General features: G+C 38.9%; 1 protein-coding gene across 7 annotated transcripts in view; it reads left to right on the plus strand.

The window, feature by feature from the left end:
* The first annotated feature begins 14029 nt into the window (after positions 1-14029).
* gria3a (glutamate receptor, ionotropic, AMPA 3a) overlaps positions 14030-22786 on the plus strand; it is a 100810-nt gene continuing 92053 nt past the window's right edge. For 5 of the 7 annotated variants that reach the window (XR_003675516.1, XR_003675517.1, XM_028467133.1 and 2 more), the window contains exons 1-2: positions 14030-14489; positions 14748-14906. Coding sequence is in view for 5 of the 7 variants with exons in the window: in XM_028467133.1 (XP_028322934.1) it covers positions 14402-14489; positions 14748-14906 (247 nt within the window). In the remaining 2 variants the exon portion in view is untranslated. The remainder of the gene's footprint in view (positions 14490-14747; positions 14907-22786) is intronic. The other 2 variants (XM_028467130.1, XM_028467129.1) reach the window with 2 other exon arrangements.

The following is a 22786-nucleotide window of genomic DNA, read 5'->3' on the forward strand; positions in this document are numbered from 1 at the left end:
TGCTAATCCCAGTACGATAAACAGATAAATCAATAAAATAATATTTTTTAACCTTCATTTACCCATGATAATCCCATTGAGAAAATACAGTACAAATGAATAAGGAGGCTTTTAAAAATCAAACGGATGACTACAGACTACAGCCTTTTACAACAACAACAACAACAAGCTAAAGTCGAGATGGTAACCTACACTCTTGGGATTAACAGATGTTTCAGGCAATTAAGCATAATCACAGAGAGTTGTTTTAGAAAGAACTACAGGTAGTATTAGCTCCTCGCTAACTGCTACGTCTACAGCAGCACTTTAAGAAATGAAGTAGACACTTAATGTGTCTGTTACACACAGTTTATATTAACATTCCAGAAGAAATTCGTGTGTAACCGCAGACCCCCTGGTCTGTAACAAAAAGAAACTTAAGGTACCTATGCCCCCTCAAAATGAGGAAAAGGAAAATAAGGTTAACTAAACAGAGGGTACCCTGTTATGAATGCCTTTAGTACCACAATGAACATAGAGATGGTATTGTACAATCATAATCTTTAATAAAAAATGACTTTACTTGAAGTTTTATATAAAAGGCTGACATTACTCTGTCAAAAGCATGAATAAGGTGTCATGAAGGCTGTCATAAGTGTCGTTCGTTACCCTAACCTTTTACCCAAACCCCACTAGATCCCACCTAACCCAAAAAATGCCAACATAGCTCCAAAGGTGTCATAATTTAGCTAACGACACTTAAAGACAGCCTTCATGACCATATTCATGCTGATGACAGCGTAATGTCAGCCTTGTGTATAAATCTTCAAATAAAGTGTGACCGAAATGACTTTATTATTATTTCTAATAGTTTCTTAAAACCACATCACAAACAATGGCTTACTCAATAATGAAGGGGTTACAAAACCAAACCAAAAACACATCAAAATAAACTGTACAAAACTAATCAAGATGCTTAAAGGTGTAAGGTTTACTCTACCTCCTTCCCGGATCTTTTAATTGTCAAAATAAAACAGACATTCCAACAAAAGTAGTGATGGTCTGAAATGTGCCGAGGATACGAAGTGTGTGTCGAGTAATGGAGGGAGCATTATATTTAAGTATAGAACGACATTAATTATTATTATATTGAAATTATACATGTGGCCAGTAGGGGGTTGTATGAGTTTATGAAGCATCAAGAAATGAACCATTACTCGAACCTATTGGCTTTAAGTGTCATGATGCTTCATGAGGCTTCATCTGACCATCACTAAATAAAAGAGCTACTTACATCCCAGCTTCACCAAACCAAGCCAACAGTTCAGACAGGCATGGCAAAACCAAAAGGTTTGCACATATGGTCTAGATTGACTCATTAAGGTCCACAGAGGGGCAGGGACTGGCACGTGCAGCAATGGTCCATTCAAGGACACTACAAAATATGCCCATCACCTCACTACACATGCTGTGTATTACACAATTGGGCACAAAATGTGGGGAACAACAGTGTACTTTATTTTCATAGCAACCCAGACAAGGAAGTTTCCACTGGGTGTATGATTATGGAATCACAGGAGTGCCAAACTGCATGTAGAAATATAAAGAGAATCAATAATACAAATTTTTTTTTTAAATATAAAGAGAATCAATAATAAAAATGTGGAAATATAAAGAGAATCAAAAATGACAAATATACATGGCACTACAGTGTTGACGTGACAGAAACATAAAACACATTTACGGCTCCGTCAACTCTGCTTAGAAAACTCTTCAGTGATCAGATGTATTAAATCCAGCTGCTCTGTGAGTCCACGGACACGTTGGTCCGTTTCCAGATAAGCGAACAGTGACCACGCTGTTCGCGTCATCACAACATTGTTACAGCTCGTTTTACGTGTTCTTTTGTTGTGGTGAACTGCCATGAAGCGTCTCAATGCGTGTGCGCGCACTGTGTTGATGCACTGATGCATATTCTGCTTGCTTTTCAAATGTAATCCCACTAAAATAATCCCCATTTTATATATATATAAAAAAAACCTGTAATATGATTACACGTTTTTTAATATACTGTCACGGATGACAGCTACATGTTTTTTGTATACTGATTACGTAATGTTGTTACTTGTAATCCGTACTCCCCAAGCCTGCTACTACATAGCGACTACAAGCAGGAAACGTGTGATCGGGTATCGACTAGTCAGCCTGGACAGAAAGACCCGCCCACAGCCCTTGCTGTCGAAAAGACAAAGACAAAACAGAAAAAGCAATGACAAAATGGAAAAAGCAAAAACAAAATGGAAAAAGAATGACTACATTTGTATATTTTTTCAATATTGATTCTCTTTATATTTCCACATTTTTATTATTGATTCTCTTTATATTTCCACATGCATTTCCTTTTCATTTTGGCACACCTGTGATTCCATATTTGATAGGTCTCTATTTGATCCAATCAGGCTCTTTGTGTGAAGCTGTGATTGCTGTTCATTCCATGGGGAGTTCTTTTACATACAGTTCTCAGCAGGGAGATGTCAATGAGGACTGAGGATATACATGGGCACACATTTAAAAAAGCCCTTTTCATTTACTAAGGTACATATGACAAAATATAATTTATCTGCTCAAAGCATTTCATAGGGTCATAGTGAAAACTGTGCTGTTGTAGGTGAAATATCAGTCAAATTTAAAATGATCCAATTAGAAAAAACTGACCTTGAACAGTTAAATTGAATAACTTCTTTTGTTTATTATAATGGCTCCTGTTTTTGTGAATTTCTTTTAAATGCTCCTCATTTGTCACAAATACATTTCTGTTAGGATAACTCGTGGTTATCGTTTTGTAGATAAAATGTAATATTTGACTCCACAGTGAAAGTTTCTTCTATATTTTATAAAGTGAACCATGACAAAGACATGCCGAGAAAATCAGATGTTGGGCTGGCCAGAAAACACGCAGTTAGGACCTCATTTGACAGAAAGTACAGAGGCCGATTTAAAAAAAAAACCAAAACCAACAAAAACCCAAGCACTGATAATTAAAATTGACTGGCTAATTTGTTCTTGCTCAGTCTGAAATGTATTTGAGAAAACCTGAATGTGTATTCTGATTAATATTTATCAGTAACGCTGCACATTGGCTCCCGACACACTGTAAAAAACAAAAAACAACAAGAGTGTAATTACCTGTTTTCTACATTTCATTTCCATGTATTCATTAATTTGCACACAAGCTGTTATTTTCTTATCAACCATTTGTCGGGATTGTCACTGGATTACAAAGAAATCAAGATCGACAAGTGAATTTTTCACCTTAGTGGAAAATAATCATTCAATTTATAATCAGGTGGATTCGTGTCAGTGGGTGAAGACAACAGCAGTGATAAATGGGCTGAAGATATTCTGCCATGTGTGAAGAATATTAAAAGACAAAAAAGGTGCTGTTGGAAAAATAGTTTAATTTGTCTTTAACTCTGGACATGTTTACATACTTCCACTGGGTATGACTTTTTCAACTCATGTTTATATAATACTCTGGTTATCTGTTATTAAAAACGTATGGTCAATTTATTGCCATATTGACGAGCATAACACAGGACATCCAATTATTTGGATGAATGAACCCTGGGTTTTTTTTTTTTAAATTCCTGTTTTGTTCCCCATGTAACAGTGAGAGCAAATCTATAAACATATGGTTTATTAAAAAAAAAAAATTTCATTTCATTTTATTTATTCTTTTTTCATGGTAATGCAACATAAATTGGTACAACAATCCAGCAAACACAACAATAATACATTCCATGAAAAGAAGAACAGGTGTAGGATGAAGAAAAAATCCTATAAACTCCTCCCCCATTCTTAACAAAAACATTACAAATTAGATGGCCTCAACGATGCCAGAAGATAACAATAGCCCAGAACAGATGTAATCAACTTTCGATTTTAACAATTTTCACTTTTTTTTATTATTTTTTTTATTTTATTTCTCAATTATTATAAATGATTTTGCTAAAACAACAGTTGTTGTAAATTTAACAATTTTCACATTCATCTTTATACAAGTTAAGTATGTGCTGTTTATACTTATATTTGAATTGAAGAATATTTGAACTACATTTTAGATCATTTTCTAGAGAGTTCCATTGTATCACACCAGATACTGAGACACACATTTCTTTGAGGGTATTTCCTGCAAAAGGTTGTTTTAAGTCATTATTTCTTCTGCTTGTCTCACTGTTTACAGTAAAAAAGGGTTTGAAGTCCATGCGGTAACAGACAGTGTTTTGCTTTATGAACAACTAATAAAGTTTGTAAAGCAACCAAGTCCATCAGTTTGAGTAGTCCTGACCTCAGAAACAGTCCTGTGGTATGCTCTCTTGGAGCAACTCCATTAATTATTCTTATAGCCCTTTGCTAATGATTTCAATGTTTCAAAATGTCTTTTCAGGCATGTATAATGTTTTTGGACTTCTAACTGATATAATTAACTGGATCAATGTGAGGCACCAGTAATCAGTACTACATGGTTAGTGGTATGAGGTCACGTTTACATGGAGACGCTCTCAAACCAAAACGCAAAGGTGGAGTGTTGTTTCCGAGTTTGTGTTCCGCGTGCACACGACCACGCTAAAGTGTGTGAAACTCCCTTATTTATTCATGTAATGTGGGCGCCGGGTGGCAACGTAGAACCTTTCTTCTTCTCTACTTCCTGCTTCTCCGGTCCATCAAAAATGTTGTGGATGTGAAGGAGTGTTTTCCTCTGTTTTTCTCCCCCCTCTAATAGGTGTCGTGACACTTGCTGACACAACTCTTGTACAGCATTTACTGCAGCTAAGGCTAGTTGGAGCTCGGTAGTCATTTTGGTGTTTTTGTTTACCTCCACCGGCGTGTGCTTGTGACGTCATCTGTTTGCGACGAGAACCGCAGTTTGCCGTTTATACTGTTTACTTGGTGGCGAGACAGCGGAACGTCACCAGGTTTCCCACTTTGGAAGGTGGTCTGGGATTCTTGCGTTTTTACCTCATGAAAACCCCCGCGCCGTCTAAACGATACGGACATCTGGGAAAATATTTACCTGTGAGCGTTCTCGTGTAAACAGGGCCTAAGTCTTAATTTGGCCAAGGATGTAATGTCTTTGTTTTCTCAGGCAAAACACATGACCAACGTTTAATTTCAAAGTGGAAGCATGAAGAGCTGGCATCACAATCTGATTTTGTTTCTAGATTTACCTTTTTTGTGCTTATATGTTTTGTCTTAAATTACTGTCAATTAAAGTGAGAGTTTCAGTGGAAAATATATTTCAAGGCGTTGCAATTTAATGCTAAGTGGTTTATCTGCTCATTACTACCAATTCATATAGTCAGATAAACTAATAATTATCTCCAAAAATGACATACCTTGTTAGATCAAATACATTAATGTGCAACTCTTTGTGTAGGTTGTATTTAGGTATATTGGATTATTCTACAATCAAAGACAGCATGATAAATTAGCCATCATTTTACCATCCACTGTGCAACACACAGCAGGCTTTCTCTCTGTGGAGAGATGATATATGCTCATCATCTCCAATAATAGCCTGATATTAGATCAAAAGTGCTAGATTTTATTTTTTACTAAATTAAAGTAATAAACACACAATATAGGAGTGGATTTGATTCTGCATTTCCCAACAATCGATCACATATGTAATCATCCAGTGCCTGCTCTCATTTGTGTGATCTGACCGTGGAAAATTACGCCGTGTGCACATCAGCGCTCTTCTGTCACCCACTGTTCTCTGAGCAAGCCTTGACCCTAATGCCATCCTAAATGTGAGTCAGAGCAGCACATGTGACTGCAGAGACGTACTTTAAAGTTCTGCTGCTGGTGTATAAATCTGTGAATGGGTTTGGTCCAGAATACATCAGTGACATGTTAGTCAGGTATGAACCCAGCAGGTCTCTCAGATCTATGGACACAGGTCAGATAGTGGAGACCAGAGCTCACAGTAAACATGGTGATGCTGCTTTTAGTTGTTATGCTGCAAAGAAGTGGAACAAACTGCCATCAGAGCTGAAGTCAGCATCCAATGTGAATATTTTTAAATCAAAGTTAGACACTTGTTTCTCTACTGCTTTATGATTGAGAGGGAGATTTATGGTCATGTTGTTGATGTCATGTGTTTGTTGATGATTTTAATTGATTTTACTGATGATTTTAAATGTTCTTATTGATTTTAAGCTGTTGAATGTTTGATCATGTAAAGCACATTGAATTGCCTTGAGTATGAAATGCGCGATACAAATAAATTTGCCTTGCCTTTGAGCTTCAAGCTCTGACTTGAAGCCATTTATTAACACAAGGACTAAATAAGTAACTGAAAAGACTGAAGTCAAGTTTAAATTAACATCATTGAAAGAATTGTGCTCGGTTCTGCGGCTTAAATGATGATTTTTATTCATTCGTTGCCTAGCACCAAGGGCCTTTCTGCTGTAAGTCAGGCGTCAACTCCTATGAATTTTAACTATGCACAAAGCATTTTTCTAGCTTTGCATAGAGGCACCTTTGTGGGAAAGTTACACATCGGGGTGAAAAGTTTAGGAAGTTATAACTGCATCTGTCTGATTGACTATTCTTGTTTGCTGAGTGTGGCTGCATTCAGGGATTATTTGCTTGTTCAGCACTTAAAACAGAGGTGTAAAAAGTACTGATTTATCCTACTCAAGTAGAAGTACTGTTACTTGGTTGAAATTGTACTCAAGCACAAGTAAGTCATACATAAAAATAAAATACTCAACTAAAAGTAAAAAGTAGCTCAATTAAATAGTACTCAAAGTAAAAGTTACTTTCACCCCCCAATTTTATTTTTGGTAATAAATCTTGCCACGGTTTCTGTATACACTTAAAAAGGAAGAGACGAAATCTTGCACAATTCAAACTTAATTTAGTTTCCATAAAAGCATCTCTATAAAATAAAAGGTTTGTCAAAATGTACAATTTTTTATTTTCATTTTTTTTCCAGAAAACAACACCAATAAATTCAATTTAAAATAAACTATTCTCAGGCTCTAAGTATAGCTAAATTGATTAACTTTAAAACTGAGAAAATAACCGTCATTTAACGCTGTTTTGGTGCCGTGCATTATACGTTTAATCTGATTGGTCATTGTTGTCATTTGTCATTTCACGATGTCCGTTGAGCATCATAAAGCAAAAGATTATAATTTACTCAGTAACGGTTGAGTGTAGAAATGTAATGAATTACTTTACTTCTTTCAAAACGTACCAAAGCACAAGTAAAATCTACTCAAAAAAGCACAATTACTTTCACCTCTGCTATACAAACATGTCACATAATAAGCAATTTCTACCCAATGTCACAAAAAAGGACTTCATACTAATTATGTATTAATGAGATGTGATTAAACATGTTGGTTCTTTGATATCTGGTTAGACGTGAACCCCAGTGTCAACATGTTACGCAGCTTCAGGTCCACCATCCATTCTCACTGCCAATGGTGATTATTATCACTGCTGTTGTACAAACTGCAGAAGAAGTGCAGCTATATAGATGCCTGCTGACATTTACATTTAATTAAAACTTTCTGATGAGGCTGTGCATCCTACAGAGAGGGAGAGACTCCCTGAGAACATCTCATTTGCAGTGAAAGAAAGTGAAGACTGGCCAACGGTTTCCATGGAGGCCACAGCGATGACCACCTGAAAGCTCGCTGGAATACTTCCCCTTCTCTAAATGCTGTCAGCTTTTTGCCGGGGAGCATCATGGGAACTCAGACAAAACTTTATTCCCTGCAATGTGTGAAAATCCTTATACTTGCAAACAATTCCGTACCAGATCAACACAAAGTGTAGTGTCAAAGTAGCTCATTGGCATCAAATGGCTAAGGAAAGCACTCGTCACTAGCCTAGTCTACAGCAGTGGTTCTCAACATTTTCAGCCCACGACCCCCCCAAAAAAGATGCCAGAGACCGGTGACCCCAACTGTTGCTGAAGGTGGTTGAACACGAACATGAACATTATAGAACAGTCATGTAGAGACAGGGCCATCTATAAGGGGCAATAAAGGGAAGAGCTTTTTGGGGCCCAGCCATAAGGTCCACAAAAAATGATGGTCCATTGTTCTATGAATCTGTGATAACCACATTTATTTGTTTATCTGAATAGTATCCACTGTTATCCAGGAAGTTTATTATCATTTGGGCCATAGTATATAGTCATCTTAAAGATGTAAATCCTTGTTTTAATCAGAAATAAATTGGCTTAAAGGTAACCAAAAATGGTGGATATTAGAGTGGCCAAAAACATAAAAAAAGGGGTTAAAAAAACAAACAAAAAAAGGCTTCAAAGTGTCAATGATGGATCAATTAGGAGAAACATTTAGTTTATAAAAATGAGCATGACAAGTAAATTGGCAAAAATAAGCATGAAATGTGGTAAAAAGAGGTTAAAGGTGACAATAATGGGTCAACATATGTGCCATTAGGTAGGAATAGTGGTGGACAGGGTTTGTAAGTGCTGAAATTGTCTTGAAAGTGGAGAAAATATGCAAAAAAGGCATTGAAATTTGCTGGAGAAGTGGCAGAAATTGGAGTAATGTAGCAAAAAAGCATTAAAAAGAGCAAAAATATGGCAAGAAAAAGTGATGAAAATAGGTTAAAATATGACAAACTTGGTGTAATTGCAGAAAAAGGGTAAAAATAAGCCAAAATTGGCTCAAATTGTTCAGAAAATATTCTGTTTCTTGAAGGCATCTGGTGACCCCCTCCCAGTGCCTCACGACCCCAAATAGGGTCCCGACCCTATGGTTTACAACACTTCAGTATGTTTCTCTCCAACACTGGACTGCCTCATTCTGTTCACAGTCTTTTTCTAACCAGGATTGGTAGAACGTGTGTATGAGAACTGTAAAAAACATTATATGGTGTTAGACAATTTTAATGTACAGTTTTATGAATCAGTTATTTTGTACAAAGTAAATGGAACATTAAACCCCAGTTTCAAGAAGCTAACACGTTGGTGTTGTATTGAAAGAAAAGAGGATCCTGTTTTATTGCTTACAGGATTTTTTTTTGCTGCTGAAAATACTTTTAAATCTATTAATTTGTTGTCTTGTCCAGTTCTGGTTGTTGGTTGAATGGAAAAATGCCTTTTTTGGACAGAAGCTTGTAATATCCATTCATTTCTTCATCTTCTGCCACTTTGTCTCGCACACAATCACTGGGGTGTGTTGGTGATTTTCATAATATAAACCAAATGTAAACATTAACTTACTGTATTAGGCCATACACTATGAAATAATGCCAAAAGGGGTCACCATTGGTATTTTTCTCTTAAACTATTAAGATTTTGCAGGTGATTATTTTAGGTGATGACTTCATCTGAAAACAAAATGATACATTCCTATTTGGCGTTTAACTTTTATAAAAATGAGTCATCTGTTTTTTCAAATGAACTCCGTTATTTCTCCTGGTACATTGCAAACTAAATGACGGTATGAAAAAAACTGACATTGTACAAAAAAATAACTTGGTAGCACATTGTAGACGTTCAAATAAGACACAGAATCTGAAATGTCAGCAAAGCAAAGCAGATGAATCTGTCTCTTTACATAAGAAGCTATAGGCAGATGGTTGCTCAGCTCCTAATAACCTTTATTGTCTTGTTATCTGGATTTCAGGGTATAATTATGCATTGTGTGTGTGGCAACCAACATCTCTACTTTTCCCTATACTTCTTATTTCACTGAAATACCACCACATCTGGGAATTAAGTGTACTCTCACTAATTGCATTATTATTCAAGTGGCAGGGAACACATATCGGCAAAGGACATGCTTACTGTGCTGTAGAAATGCAAGAAAGGTCAAGTTATCCAGACTGTTTTGCTGATGAAATTGAACTTAATTATAGTGCAGCTGTTCTTGGCATGTCCTGTGAAACATTATAGCTGCATGCCAAGCATTACATTATGTTTAGATCAATAAGCACGGGCTCCATTGCCTGCTTTGCTGTGCTGGTTGTGCAGTAGTCTAAGGAGGAATCTAATGATTTCTTCTTGCTCAGCGCAATTGTGGACATGCACACGCACACACACACACACACACACACACACAACGCATGTACACACAGTCATGTATTTATAGATAGCTATTCTGAGAGGAAACAAAAGCCTCGGCTCACACCATGAGTAAGCAGTTCTGTAGCGTATAAAGCAATTAAACTTGTATGTCTTCTAATAGATATATTAATTAAATGAGTCCTTCCTGAAAAGTTATCACACTGACTATGTCTCAGTGGATAAATAATCACTTCCTCGCAAGGTTTGCAGCCTGCAGTTCAAATGTTTTTAATTATAAGAACAAAAACTAACAGTAACATTAAAAATGAATGAATTTCAAAAGTGGAAAATTGCTTTGTTAATATCAGTAGGACAATAATTAATACTTTTGCTTGTCACAATAATTGTCCACTTGGAGGAGTTACTGTTATTATGATTATGAGCATAACTTCCTTTGTGATAGAAGAGGTATCAATAATATAATGACCAACTAACTGAGTTTGGAAAATGATAATTTAATTCATTAAACACATTTTTTAAAATCTATAATACCATAATAACACTAAGCAGGATTTTGAATTATGTAATAAGGAGTTAGGGTTTTTTAGTGAGCAGCATTAGTGTGGGTGTGCTAATGTGACACTGTGTGTGCAGCTAATAAAGATTATATGATTTGTATTTTAGGTATTCAAAAATGTAGTGCGCTAGCCTTACACCGGATTTCCACTGGATGCATAACTACTCTGTAACATCTCCACTGCGCAACTGCAGCTTAATCTGCAGTCTGGCAATCCCCACCGCCTCCGTCTGTGACGCGTAGCTGTTGCAGCAATTGGACTCAGGAGATCCCGCGTAATCACGCGTAATCACGTGATATAGGATAGCGAGTTGTAGTCAATACACCTTTTCGCGGTGACATCAGCATCCAGGACACTTGACCTAACAACGCCCGCCTTTTGCTTGACAACCGCTATATACACTATTTACTGCAGACAACACAAAGGTTTTACTCAATGTCTTATGAAGATTTCAGCAGATTAGAGCCAAAGGCCAAGCACCGATATGAAGAAAAGTTACATCTGGTTGGTTTACAAGATTATTTTGTTTTTTTTTGCCAGAACGTCTTCTTACATTCATCCATCTCTCTTCTGAATTGTTTCCTGGTTTGTTCCTGCTGTTGGCACTAATCTCGCAAGAACTGCCACTCAAGCCATGTCAGATGTCAGTTCTTGCGAGGCTAGTGACAGCATTCAGTTTAGTAGTAGAGGAAAACGTCTATTTATTTATCTTTTAATTATTGTTACATTCAAATACGGGATATTTATGGGAAAATACCAATACGGGACGATGGCTTCTCTTCTGCTTCTCGACGAAGGCGGTCGCTTTCTTCCATCCTTATCCTTCCAGTTAGTCTCTCAATGCAATCGACAAGATTTTTTCGACAAAAAGAATGGGGAATGGTGAACCCGCATGTCCAAGCGGGACGTTTGAATCGTTTATACGAAATCAAAACCAACTTGGAGAAGTTGAGTGCCCGGCTCACAAGTTAAGGCGACTTTATTGGATTAATGCAGAGAGACACAAAATTGGACATAGCCTGTATCGAAAACACATTGCTCATCTCCTCTTTGGCTCCCATAGCCAGCTTCAAGGTTGTCTCATTCTTATCACCAGTAAGTTTCAGCAGACAGAGGTTTTTCCTATAGTTTAAAACTGTCTACTCTAATAGGGAATTCAGTTTCAAACTTGCCTTTTTCCCCCATCACCTTTCCTCCTGTTTTAATCCCACCTTTCATCTAAATATGTGGGTGCCGAAAATGGCGCCATGGTGTGTTGATGTGTGTCTTTCGCTCCAACTACCGGGTTAAATTCCTTGTACTTGTTTTAAACTGTACCTAGCGAATAAAAGCCTTTCTGATTCTGAAAGAGGGTAAAAAATGGGAGTTTCTCAGCCAAAACGGGATACTTGACAGGTATGTTTATTCCCCCTTTTTTTTTTTTCTTTCTCATGGCCCGACCCAGTGGCCCACTGGGGAAATCCCCATACGCCAGTCCATCCCCATACGCCAGTCCATCCCCATACGCCAGTCCGCCTTTGCCTGTTACCATGCGTTAAGATTAATGGCACGACTCACGCAAATGCCAACAACCAACACTCTCTGTTCAGAATTTTATTCCGATTCCTTAAGTGACGTTAAGAATGTCAAGAATGAAGGCAAAAATGATATTCGGAAAGCATCATAGTTAGGTGTAAACCCGGCATGAAAGCCCTCTAGTTAGGCCTAGCCCTCGCTAGCTAACTAGCCATGGACATTTCAGTCATTAATGAGTAAATTACAATTTAAATGTAGGCTAATTCATAATCAGTGTCATTAAATCAGTCAGGAAGAAATTAGATCCCCAAAATACACAACCTACCATAAACAAAATGTCTACTGCAAACATGCAACCACATTGATTTTGGGCTCCATGTCGTTCGTTCGCCACAGTGCTTAAATCCATAATTTCTGTTTCTGGCCTTTTTCTGTTGGTATTCTGTAAAATGATATATTTTCATTCAGCCAGGTGTGGTTTTGACAGCCAAATACTCCGCAGGACATGGGTATTCTACGATAAAAGTTCTCAACGGTCAATGGCGGTTGTCAAGCAAAAGCATACCCCTCTTAAAAACCACAAAGCCATACAAACAGTTCTTTGTTCATTCGAGAGGAGCTGAAGGAATCGACTTGGTTCTGCCCTGAAGAATTGTGATCCAACCATAAATAAAGTCAATATTTACATGTGAAAAACAATCCACTGCTGCCCTGTCCAGGGTGTACCCCTGCTTAGCTCATAAAGAAAGTTGGAGATGGGCACCAGCAGACCCCGGCCACCCTGAAAAGGAGCAAGTGGGTCGGAAAATGATCCTTCTTGAACACAGTCTAGTATTTTATTTGTCCAACACAGGCTTATCTTTGCTAAATCTATGTAGCACAGCTTCGGCATTTGGGAAAAATAGAAGGGCTGCAAATCTGTTGCATAGGGCTCCAGCATGCTACCGCAGCTACGCACATGCGATGGAAATTGGCACATTGACTTTAATGGGAACCATTCCCGAGAATGGTGTCACGTGACAAGTGTGCACGCAGGAGAAGGGAGGGACAGAGGGCGTCCGCCCTGGGCAAGATATGACATGAAGGCATCTGATTGGTTCTTTCCATTCGGACCGAATGGCAGGGATTGGTCAGAGTTTTTACAGAATTGCAGCTGCTACTAAGGTCTGATTCTTCTGGCTTCTTTTTCTGAATACATAATGTAGGAAGGCTGCCATAGAGACAATCCCCGGTGCTATTGGTACGGTTACCGAAGTATAGGTAAGTAGCGTTTTAAGATTAGGGTTAGGTTATAACCCGATATCGCAACAATTTTTAGGGTTAGGTTTACGATTAGGTTTAGTCTAAGTTACATGACCTAAACTGGCCAATGACTGACCTATCACGTGATGTAAACTGGCCAAATATAGGCGCTGTGTACAGACAGAATGTCAGTATATTAATACGGCAACTGCACGGATAGCCACTGCCCGTAATGTATTGATACTCTCAGGATGGCAGGACCATTTCACCCAGAAAAGTATTTCTGAACAGGATTGCAGACTCTACCTCCAGGTAATGGTAATTTTGCAGTGCTATTTATGGTGCAGTGAGATTTATTTTAAACTTGGGGAACGTTGGCCCCTGAACTGGGCTAAATGAGGGGCTTTAGTGCATCTACAAGCCCTGCTCTCCAACACCTGCAGGGGACAGCCTTGGATTATGCACTGTTTACATGTACACTTACATGTCCTACATATGTCTGCGCACCACACACACACACACGCACACGCACACACACACACACGAGGAGGAGGAGGACGGGGAGGCTGCGCTGCTTATAATTCAGAGTCAGACCAAGTTTCATGTCCCCCATCCCCCCTTACTCGTTCTGTCTTTGCTCCATTTTAGTGTTTTTTATATTTTTCCTCACACTAAAGAGATCTGCCTTCTTAGCTGCTTCTTCACCACCATCTTTGAGATCAAACATTGGCTCCAGCAGCAGCAGCGGCGGTGCTGCAGTTGGACTGGCACACAGGACGCACAGAGAGAGAGAGAGAGAGAGAGAGAGAGAGAGAGAGAGAGAGAGAGAGAGAGAGAGAGAGAGAGAGAGAGAGAGAGAGAGAGAGAGAGAGAGAGAGAGAGAGAGAGAGAGAGAGAGATAGAGAGAGAGAGAGAGAGAGAGAGAGAGATATCTTGTGGATTTCTTTGCGTCCCAGCCCGTACATGCTCCTCCACCCCACCTCTCCACTGTCACACCTGGAGCGGTTCTCTCAGTCCTCGGAGGAAGATGTGGCACCGCGCAGTAGCCACAGTCCTGGTTCTGGGCACTTTGTGGAGGGACTCGCTGTCAGGGTTTCCGAACCAGATCAACATCGGTAAGTTGAACGGGATGCTCAGTCAGCATGTCTTTGTTCACACAGTCCAGGCAGGACGCAAGTAACAAGGGTTTTTTTTAATGATGAGCTTCACTTCAAACTGTGGGATTTTGCGCGTTGATGCTGAAAAATCCAGTTATTCACAATGTCACCACAGCCAGTCCAGTATCTGCAGCATCATGATGGGTGATTTGGTGTTTGAAAGTGGTGCAACAGTACGGAGTGTTGTGGTGTGACATATATGTGTGTGTCCTGCAGGTGGACTGTTCATGCGCTCCACGGTGCAGGAGCACAGCGCCTTCAGGTTCGCGGTCCAGCTGTACAACACCAACCAGAATGTGACTGAGAAACCTTTTCATCTCAGCTACAACGTGGACAACCTGGAGTCCTCCAACAGCTTCTCTGTCACACATGCCTGTAAGTAGGCTACTCAAGGCAGTGCTTCATCCATCCATCCATCCATCCATTGATCCATCCATATTTTCTAAACCAGTGATTAGGCCTGGGCGATATGGACCACAACTCACATCTCAATTATTTTTTCTTAAAATGGCGATATACGATATGAATCTCAATATTTTTAACTCAATATAATCTTACCAGAAAGACAATTCTGGGTTATTAGAGCAACTATTTTTTTTTTTTTTACCAAGGAGCAAATATTAATACCTGGGTTTTATTTATTGGTGAGTAGTTCCTACTGCATAGTTACAAGTTTATAAATATTATTTAATTATTGTGCATAGCTCCTGTTATGAACATATACAGTACATAGGCTACATCTGAATTAGGTAACCTTTTAAATAATAATAATTAAAAATTATGATAATAAAAATACAACTGGTTTCCATGTGTTTCCGAGCAGTAGGAACTAATCACCGGTAAATAAAGCCCAATAAAACTCTGGAAAACAATAACCAGGAATACGTATTTGCTCCATGGTAAAGATAGTAGCTCTAACAACTAGTACAATGATAAGCTTGGTGATATTACAGCCTGTGCATGCAAGACGAGGCAGAATTTACTATGTCTCCGGGTTTATCACCTTTAAATTTGCTGATGCAAAATGCTTCAGAGGCTCATTTATAAAACAGCAGAACATGTTCCACTTTTGACTTTTTCTCCTCTAAGGGACAGCACATGTGAGTGTGTTCAGTAGTGTGGCTTGTTTAGGGAAAGGTCTGGGTTAGGACACCCTCAGAAATCCATCTAACTGTGCTTTTCATGCTGTTCTGAGAGGTAGAAACTCCTAAAACAAGTATTTTAATACAGAATAAGCTATAAAATAAAAAAAAATTGTGATAATTGATATTGTAATTTTCCATATCGCCAAAATAGAAATCTCAAGATATTTTGAATTTCAATACGTTGCCCAGGCCTACTATTGGTTCTCAATTTGGGGTCCAAAGACACCCAGGGGCCCTCGAGCCGTGGCTCGGGGGTCTGTAAAACAATTTTTCATGTTGTATCATTACAAAAGTGTATCAGTACAAATGGGAACCAATGCACTAATAAAACAAACATTTTACATGTACAGTCTATGATACTGGACATGACACGTGATGTCATCTCAAGTACCTCAAATTGTTTTATTCATAGCAAATTACGCATTTTTTGTTTATTGGTAATACATTAATCACTTTTAAAGAAGCATAGGGCAGGATTTACAAATCAGACTCCATAGTGACACCACAGTGCTTGGTGTAACTGCAGCCATTAGCCTAGCCACCGCGGGAATGAGCATCTAATGTTTGTTTATCAACGGAGCCGATGCTGTGGACAGAGGATGGACACCCTGCCGAACCCTGACGGCACCGGACGGGTCGGGTTTGAACAGATATTAAGAACTGGTGGCCGGGTTCGGTTACATAGTGTTGTTTGCATATAACGTCTGAAGTGAGTGCAGTAGTAGCCACAGCTGATGAGTATTGATCCGCGAAGCAAGGAGAATGGAGCAGAGGAGGACAATTACTGTATAAAGGAATACACCGTTGAAACATTCCTTTTACTGCACAATAACATGGATTATGTAAATAGATCCAATGGGTCTCTTGCGTGTCTCTTGTTTGTGTTTCATTTTCTCTTGTTTCCTATGCGCTGGTCTGATGTTGACATTAATAGTTGTTTGTTAATAAAATTGGTGCTTACCACTAAAACAAATGTTAATATGTCATTTCTTTGAAAAAAAAAATTAGTTTTTCACTGTTTGGTCAGACCCGGATGAGAAAATGCGGCCCGATCCGCACTCCAACTGTGACACGGTTATTTATTTACTCTCAGTTCATGTGACTGTTTACTGCAAGACCCCTGCACATGCCTCTGCGTACATCTGTGGAACCAAACAGTAGTTTAGTCCACTGTGCTTGTCTCCAAGTCGTCTTTTTTGCATTTTTTTTTAATGTATTTCTGAGTTATTGTGACGGCTCTTCAAGCCGTCGTGAACGCGCACCAGGGTCATTTGACGTCACCATCAGCGTCATTTGACTCCACGTTCACAGAACTGGGTGGGAAAATCAGACTCCGAAATGCAGTACAAAATGTATCACACAATCTTTTCAAGGCAATAGGTAGAAATGTGGGGACTCATTCTCTTTGGTTCAGAGCGCTTCATCACCCATTAGCATTAAACAAAAAAAAAAAAAAACTTCAAATTAATGTTTATTTTTTTCTCAAATCTTGCCCTATGCTCCTTTAATGTTATATACAAGACTAACACAGGTATCCCAGAACTTAATTTATACTACAAAGATTTTAAATATTGAAATTAAAACATTCAAAGATTGGATCATTCCTATGGCATTTAGGGCTACAAATGGCAGTATTTTGTGTTTATTTCATTTGACGTGAGGATTATGAGGTAGGCCTTGAAAATTGTTCTCCCCTGGATCCAAGAAGTTTGAGAAACCCTGTTCTAAACATGCCATTAATTTATCACGTAGCAAGGTTCATGTAGACCAAATGCAGCTGTTTCCACCCACATTATCTCGCTAACCATTTAAAATAGAACCAAAAGTAAACATAGCAAAATGTGATTATTTTGTTCTGCCTTTTCTCTTGAATTTATGTAAAAGCAAGAACATTTACTGCATAGATTTATGATTATCTTTGTCTTTAACCACTGCTCTAAACAGTGAGCAGTGGCTAACAGAGAAATGTCAGTGGATTATCAGGCTAAAGGGCTTCATGCGCACTCAACCCATAAAAGATCACAGACAGTGGCAACGATTCCTGGGACTTAACGTGTGTTAGAATGAAGCAAATGCAGAACACTGAACTGTTTATTTACCAACACAACTAGACTGGTTATGGTGGAAAAATAATAATCCTAAATGAAATATTCTATCAATTTTACTGGAGAAATAAAAATAGACCCTGTTATCTACAGCAGTGGTTCCCAAACATTTTGTGCCCAAAGGACACCAAAGAACAAGTAAAAATCTGAAGGCACACCTATTGTGCAAAATAGCCTTTATAACACGTGTTAAAGGTGCAGTCTGCGACTTTCAGATCCCTCTCTCCCCCTCCCTCCCCGCTGCTCTCTTGCCCTGCCTCCAAACTTTCCAAAGTCCCTCCCTCAGAGGAGCTAACAAGCTAATCTTAGCCAGACAGAAACATCACAGTAACATAACATGCTCTGTTAAAAATATAATACTGCAGCGCTTCTCTCTCTCAATGTGCACACACCTCAGCAGCAGCAACAACACAGTGTCACTTACAGCAGCCACATGGAGGCTGCTGCGTGCACATGAACAACACGTGCACTACAGAGTTCTAGTGTAACAATTACAAATCAAACATAATGTAAATCAAGCAGCAGTAATTACCTTTCAAGCAGAAAAGTCACCAATTCCATCTTCTACTCCTCCAGACCATACACTGTAAAAAAGATGGCACTCTAGCTCCGGGAAAGGGGCGGGGCCTGTGAGCAACAGCTGTCAGACAGTCCATCAAACACAATCCTGGCTCTAATTGGTTCTTATTGCTCGGTCGCGGTGCATTCTGGCAATCTGCCAACGGCTGCAGGAGCAGCAGGAGGGACTCAATGAGTCTGTTTTTGTTTCATGTAAAGCTGTCCTTACATAGTGACAGCTTTAGTAAATATGACAAAAAGTTACTTTTATAAGAGTTGCAGACTGCACCTTTAAACCTGTGTGTTTATTTCTAAAACACACAAACCCAACAGTGTACAGTCACATTATGTGCATTTACACAGGAAATGAACTTAAGTAGGGCTTCGCTAATGATGAACTGTACCAGATATGTACAGTCTGTAGAAGGAATAACATGTTTTTAACCCTGGAAAACGTAGGCAGGAAATATTACATCTGCCCAGAATAAGATCTTTGTCATCTTGCTGTGAGCAATGTTGCTGTTACGCTGTTTTGCACAATGATATTTGAATATGTTTGATTCTTTTTTTCTCCCAAATATGCCACATTTCTGAGCTAGTAAACACTTCTTTTGATCATGGAACATGATTTTTGCTGCTGATTTGCCCTGACCAACTCATGTTTGCTAAAACACACTTATGCTAAAGTGGATAGGACTGAAGAACACACCAACCTAAAGGTATAAAAACACTAAGTCATTGATCCAAACATTAGCAGCTGGATGATGGGGCCACTCAAAGGGATTTTGTAAACACAGTTTTCAGTGTTCAACATAAGCTCATGTGCTGCACTCAGACGTTTCTTCTGTGAATGTTGTTTCCTCTAATAAAAAAAAACAGAGCTGTGGTTGTAGAAATAAATAGTTATTTCAAAAATAAATTAAAGTTTGTGTAAATTTATTTATTTGAGTGGTGAGGTGACAACAAACATCCAAGGACCATTAGGGCGACCGTAGCTCAGGTGGTAGTGGGTCGACTTCTGTTCGAAAGGTTGGGGGTTCGATCCCAGTACCTGACTATGTGTCGAAGTGTCCTTGGGCAAGACACTGAACCCTAAGTTGCTCCCAGTGGTCGACTAGCGCCTTGCATGGCAGTCCTGTCCCACTGGTATGTGAATGTGAGAGTGATTGGGTGAATGAGCTGATATGTAAAGCGCTTTGAAACTGCTTCAGTGTGGTGATAAAGCGCTGTATAAAATCAAGTCCATTTACCATTTACCATTATTAGTGCGTTCCAGGTGCAGTATGTATGGAATGAAGGGCAAATATTGCCTGCTTTTAAACACACGACTATATTAACTATCCTTGTCGTCTATTCATTATGCTGGTCATGTTATAATTTAAAATGTAAAATTTGAAAAGAAAACTGGATCATATGCAATAAAAGTCAAACTATTGTTTCTGTACACCAGAATAAATGTTCTGCTTTGTGTAAACAGATGTTTCAAATTCTTCCATTTTTATTACGTACGTCTTCCTGTGTCTTTAGACTATTACTAAAAATATATAAAAATAATATACAATTATTACATTAATTAGAATGATGGACTGCAAAATGTCTCTGGAAATGATTATACTTTAAGGCACATTTTTTAATAAAATAAGAAGGAAAGAAAAAACCAGGCGCGTTGGTTTTTGCTCATGATTTGCTAGCGTATGTTGTATATACAGTACCTCTGACTGATGAAAATCTCACTATAGTTACATTTGAATAGCAGTGGCTGATGGGTAATTGGTCTACCAGTCTTTTCTTCCACCTACATAGGGCACATAGAGTTCTGTCTGGAGAATTAATTTGTCATCTTTCTTTCTCCCAACTGCACTTTATGGTTCAGGATCAGCTGCAGCTTTTCAAACTCCATCAGCTGCTGTGGAGACGTCTGTGTAACCTGATGAAGTGAGATTAGGGCTAAAAAAAAGAAAGGAGGTATCCTAACAGGATACCTTGTTCAGATGAAAACATGCTAATTAGGTGATGGGAGTTTTCACACGTTCTCACTGTGGCTGTTGAGTAATTACACCAATGCAGCTGGTTGGGTTAGTGCAAAGCTCAAAGGCCCTAAAGCAGCTGCTGCAGCTGGAGAAGAGATGTATGTTACATGCTTGTTTTGTTGGGATCAGAGCTAAAAAAAAAAAAAAAAAAAAAAAAAAAAAAAAAAGAGGATAAATAAAGCTATTGTTTTGGTAAGAAGCTTGAAGAATTCTGTGAAGGATAAAAGGAAACAGGATCATCAGCAAGATTAATTTCAGTCTGATAATCTGATGCACGTTAAGCCTTCTGTTTAGGCCTTAAAGGTCCCATATTATGCTATTTTTCACCCATCTCCATTAGTTCTAAGAACAACAAAAACATAGTATTTGAGGTTTATTTTCCCAAACTCACCTGTTTTCTGAGTAACTCTACACAAACAGGCTGATTTGCAGCCTTCTTATGCATATTCATGAGTGGGCGTGTCTATAGACGGGACACTGACTTCCTCCTCCTCACGGCACGGTGACGTAGGGCCAGAGGACGGCCCGCCCTCCTCCCGCCCACTCCGTAGCTGAGCTCATGTTGCTTTATAAACCCGAGAGAGCGTGGGGGCGGGGCGTTCACCGGTACATACAGTACATAGACTGTAGAAAATACATACATAGCACTGCGCGAAGGACGCTGCAATGCTCACCTTCGTGGGCGTGTCTGTTTACATGTCAATCACGGCAGAGAGCTTCCTGGAGGCGTGGCTTCTCCAGCTCAGTGCCGTGTCAAATTCGTCATCAAAGTGGGAACGCATCATCAAATTGGAGCGAGGTGTTTGTGCTCACCCTGCAGTAAGAATGGAGCAAATCATCCTCTAACTAACGATTGAGGGAATCAATGAAAAAAACACTTTGGGCATGTTTATGAAGCCCACATAGCACTTTTATGATGTTTAAAGCACAGAAAAGTTAACATGGGGCTTTTAATAAAGACCAGTAAAACACTCATCATGCAGAGAATCCAGGAAGGTGTGTGTGTGTGCATGTGCATGCAACTACCAACCCAAACCACATCATTCTTGTTATAGTAGCATGGATTGCACAATGTCTTGTTGACATGGCAGGTGTCGACACAACGGATGCATGTGATTAATATGAATTGACTAATTTCTACTGTGGTGAGATTCTCAGCTCAGTCATTGGTTTTCCACAGCTGTTATTATCAGTTGAAGATGCTATTAGCGCGGGTCATGATGACATGAGATTTGAAATCTGCTTAGTGCTGGGGATCTTCAAAATCGTCCTGATAACTTCCTTTTTTGAATGAAACTAAAATAGAAGACAAAATGTAAGCAGATTAGAGTAATTACTTTTCACTATGAGCTCATTTGTTGTGTTGGTTGTTATAGATTGTAACTGGAACAAAGCGGGACAACACTGCTGTCCTCCCACTGGGTCAGTCACTATATAATGATTGTTAGAAGAGCCTGAGGGCAAATGGCTGTGCTGTTGGCAGTGTTGATCAATGTGTGGACGGCTGTAGTCCAGCAGCAGGGAGTGTGTGCGTGGCTCCGGTTTGTTTTGCTCTATGGAAAAATCAATGACATCAAGCCTTTTTTTCTCTCTGTCCTTCCACCTCTTTGCTAACTTACAAATAACGCTCCAAACTTTATCCGTCCAAAGTCTTTTTGTGTGTTCAATGAAAGCAATCTGTCAGTAAAACATAGTAGATTTTTGAAGTTGCCTCTCATTTCTCAGCTATTCCTCTAAAGATCCTCAGCGTGCTGATGCTTTATGTGTCTGACCAGCGAGTGAAACTCCAGGATCTGCTGATGTGACACTTTGCTGCAGGCTAGACGTATTTTATGTGTCAGTGCAGAAGTGGGAAAGCTTCAGTCATTAAGTCTGAGGTCAGGGGCAGAAAGTGACGGTGAATGATAAAAATGCGGCTGGATAAACGTAAGACATGTAGGATCACTACATCAGTATTAACTCCCCACCCCCATGATAGAAAACACAACTGTATTCACTCTGCCGTGTATATTAATGATGTTACGGACAATCTTGCACAAAATTATTCCCAAAGTCAAAATATTTGACTGTTTTTTTTTTCTTTTTATCATCTGATGGCCAAATTAGATTTAGAAGCGACCCAAATTGTGTTGTTGAACATGTGCCTCATCATTGTTGACACAAATATGACAAACAAATATTTTTTTAAAGTAAATTTATTTGACAATTATGTGTTTTTGATAAATTTAGAAAATCTTCCACAGGGTAGATCACTAAAATAAGCTCAAAAACACCCCCGACCCCAATTCCGTCTATGTGATACGGACCAAAACTCAAAGTGGCGATATATGATATAAATCTAGATATTTGTAACTCAATAGTCCTACCACAAAGACAATTCTACATTACAGTAAATTTTGCTGATGTAAAATGCCACA

This window comes from Gouania willdenowi, chromosome 14, assembly GCF_900634775.1.
Source record: "Gouania willdenowi chromosome 14, fGouWil2.1, whole genome shotgun sequence".
Classification (NCBI taxonomy): Eukaryota; Metazoa; Chordata; class Actinopteri; order Blenniiformes; family Gobiesocidae; genus Gouania; species Gouania willdenowi.